A 2,088-nucleotide genomic window follows, 5' to 3' on the forward strand; every position below is an offset into this window, starting at 1 on the left:
TATGCAGCAGCTCATTTAATCTTGAAGGCTCCCACGTTTTTTTTTTTTTTTTTTTGGATCTGAACCAAAGTCCATCCTGCAATTTCATTTTGGTTAGCTATGGTATTCTGGATTTTTCTCAGGATCGGATATCCAGAAAAATGCCTTTACTGTTAGAATAGCGAGGCTGTGGAATAGACTGCCTAGGGAAGTTGTGAACTCTCCATCATTGGAGGTGTTCAAGGGGTTGGATAGCCACTGGTCAGGGATGATCTAGGCGTAGTGATGCCTATGTTCTACCATGGGTATTTCCCATGCTTCTGGGCTTTCCCCCTTTTATGCCACATGTATCGGGGGGTTTTTAAGCCTTCCCAGAGGCATTGGGGGCTGGCTACAGTGTGTGACTGGGGTGCGTCAGTGCTGCTCAGGGTTAGACTAATGATCATATTTGGGGTCAGGAAGTTATTTTACCTCATGGTCAAACTGATATGGCCTGTGGGGATGTTTGCCTTCCTCCGTAGCACGGCCTTCTACACAGTATCTCTTGAGCATATATTGGTAACGTTTTATAGAAGCAGGACCTTGGCTGTCCTGGTTCCCCTGCTTTCCCTGTGGCAGGTTAGGGTTTTAGGTCTGCGTTGTGTCAGGGTTGACAGTACTCTTATGCAGAGTTTAGATTATGGATTATATGTGATGGTTCGGATAGGGATGATCCTGCTTCATGCTGGGGGTTGGACAAGTTGATCTCTGGAGGTCCCTTCCAGCCCTACTTCTCTGATTCTGTGAAACCCAAGCATTCATTGTCCTTCATATTTAAAAATAAATGAAAGAATAAGATTGAAAATGGAAGTTTAAATAAATCAATAAATGAATAAGCGAGGTTGGGACTCCTGCCTCTTTGCCTTCTGAACCCTTCCAGGACAATGTGGAATCGCTTGTCAGGCGAGGTGCTTTGAGTAGATGTGATGTCTTTTATGAGCCCAACTGAGCAGTTGGAAAAAAGTTCTCCGCAAGCTTTTGGGCGCAATCGCCCTTCTTCAGGCATAGGGAGTCTCTGCTGTTCACTTGTCAGCTTTTTCTTTGTGCCCATTAATTTCTGTTCCCTCCCCTTCTTTTCCAAAAGCAGATTCTTGGGAAGGCATGACTCCCATGAAGTGTGCCTGCCAAAAAAACTACCAGAAGGCCTAAATTAAACCCGCCAAAACTAGTGATGGCTGCTTCTGCCTGGACTGTTTAATTAGTCTTCAGGCATTTCCTTGGAGCTCACTGCTGGCCTGAGGGAAGCTATGCACCATGCATGAGTCTTTGCTCAGGTCCATCAGGGCCCTGGAGGTTTACTAGGATTAGAAGTGAGCCATTCTCTGCTTGGAGGGGGATCCTGTTGGTGGCTGCTGAGAGATCCTCTTGCAGTGCCAACATCCTTGGAGGTTTTTAAGAGCCGGGTAGACAAAGCCCTGGCTGGGATGGTCCTGCTTGGAGAGCGAGGTAACCTCCGGGGGTCCCCGGTTCCAGCCCTCGTTGTCTGCGGCTCTATGACTACAAAGGAGCGTTTATGAGGCAGTGTCACTGCGTCAGACACGGCCCCGCGGGAAGAAGGTGTCGAGCGCGGCTGGGGAAGAAACTTTGCGAGGGAAGGTTTTAAGGCTTTGACCCACGGGCAAGAAGCGGGGGGAGGAGAGAAAGTAGCCACCCCATCCGAGCGTGCCGGATCTGGCAGCGGCAGCAGCAGGAGGCGGAGGAAGAGGTTGTGAGGCGGCCGCAACCCGGCCCGGCCCAGCGCTGGCAGGGGGGGAGGAGTGAGCAGCGGAGGCCGGGCAGAAAATGGTTGCTCGGGGCTCATCACCGCTGAGGCGCTGCTGCTGAGCGGGGCCCGTGCGACGAGCGGGAGCGGCGGCGCCTGGGTTGGCCTGGCGGGGCCCGGGAGCATGCGGCGGCGGCGGCGCGGGGAGCAGTGAGCGCTGCAGCTGTGAGTCTCGGCGCTTGCTCCCGCCGCGGCTCTGCCGGGGACATGGAGCCCTTCCCCAGCGGTGAGTCGGCGTCCGGGCGGGCAGGAGCGACCCCGGGGCCTGGGGCGCCCGTTTGTTCCCGCGGGCTCTGGGGCCGAACGGG

General features: G+C 53.8%; 1 protein-coding gene across 1 annotated transcript in view; it reads left to right on the forward strand.

Moving 5' to 3' along the window:
• The first annotated feature begins 1,772 nt into the window (after positions 1 to 1,772).
• The window catches only part of LNPEP (leucyl and cystinyl aminopeptidase), a 92,481-nt gene continuing 92,165 nt past the window's right edge, over positions 1,773 to 2,088 (forward strand). The window contains exon 1 of the mRNA XM_019517200.1: positions 1,773 to 2,006. Coding sequence (XP_019372745.1) covers positions 1,988 to 2,006 — 19 coding nt within the window. The 5' untranslated portion in view covers positions 1,773 to 1,987. The remainder of the gene's footprint in view (positions 2,007 to 2,088) is intronic.

The sequence above is a fragment of the Gavialis gangeticus genome, unplaced genomic scaffold (assembly GCF_001723915.1).
Source record: "Gavialis gangeticus isolate Ggan-Ray unplaced genomic scaffold, GavGan_comp1, whole genome shotgun sequence".
Classification (NCBI taxonomy): Eukaryota; Metazoa; Chordata; order Crocodylia; family Gavialidae; genus Gavialis; species Gavialis gangeticus.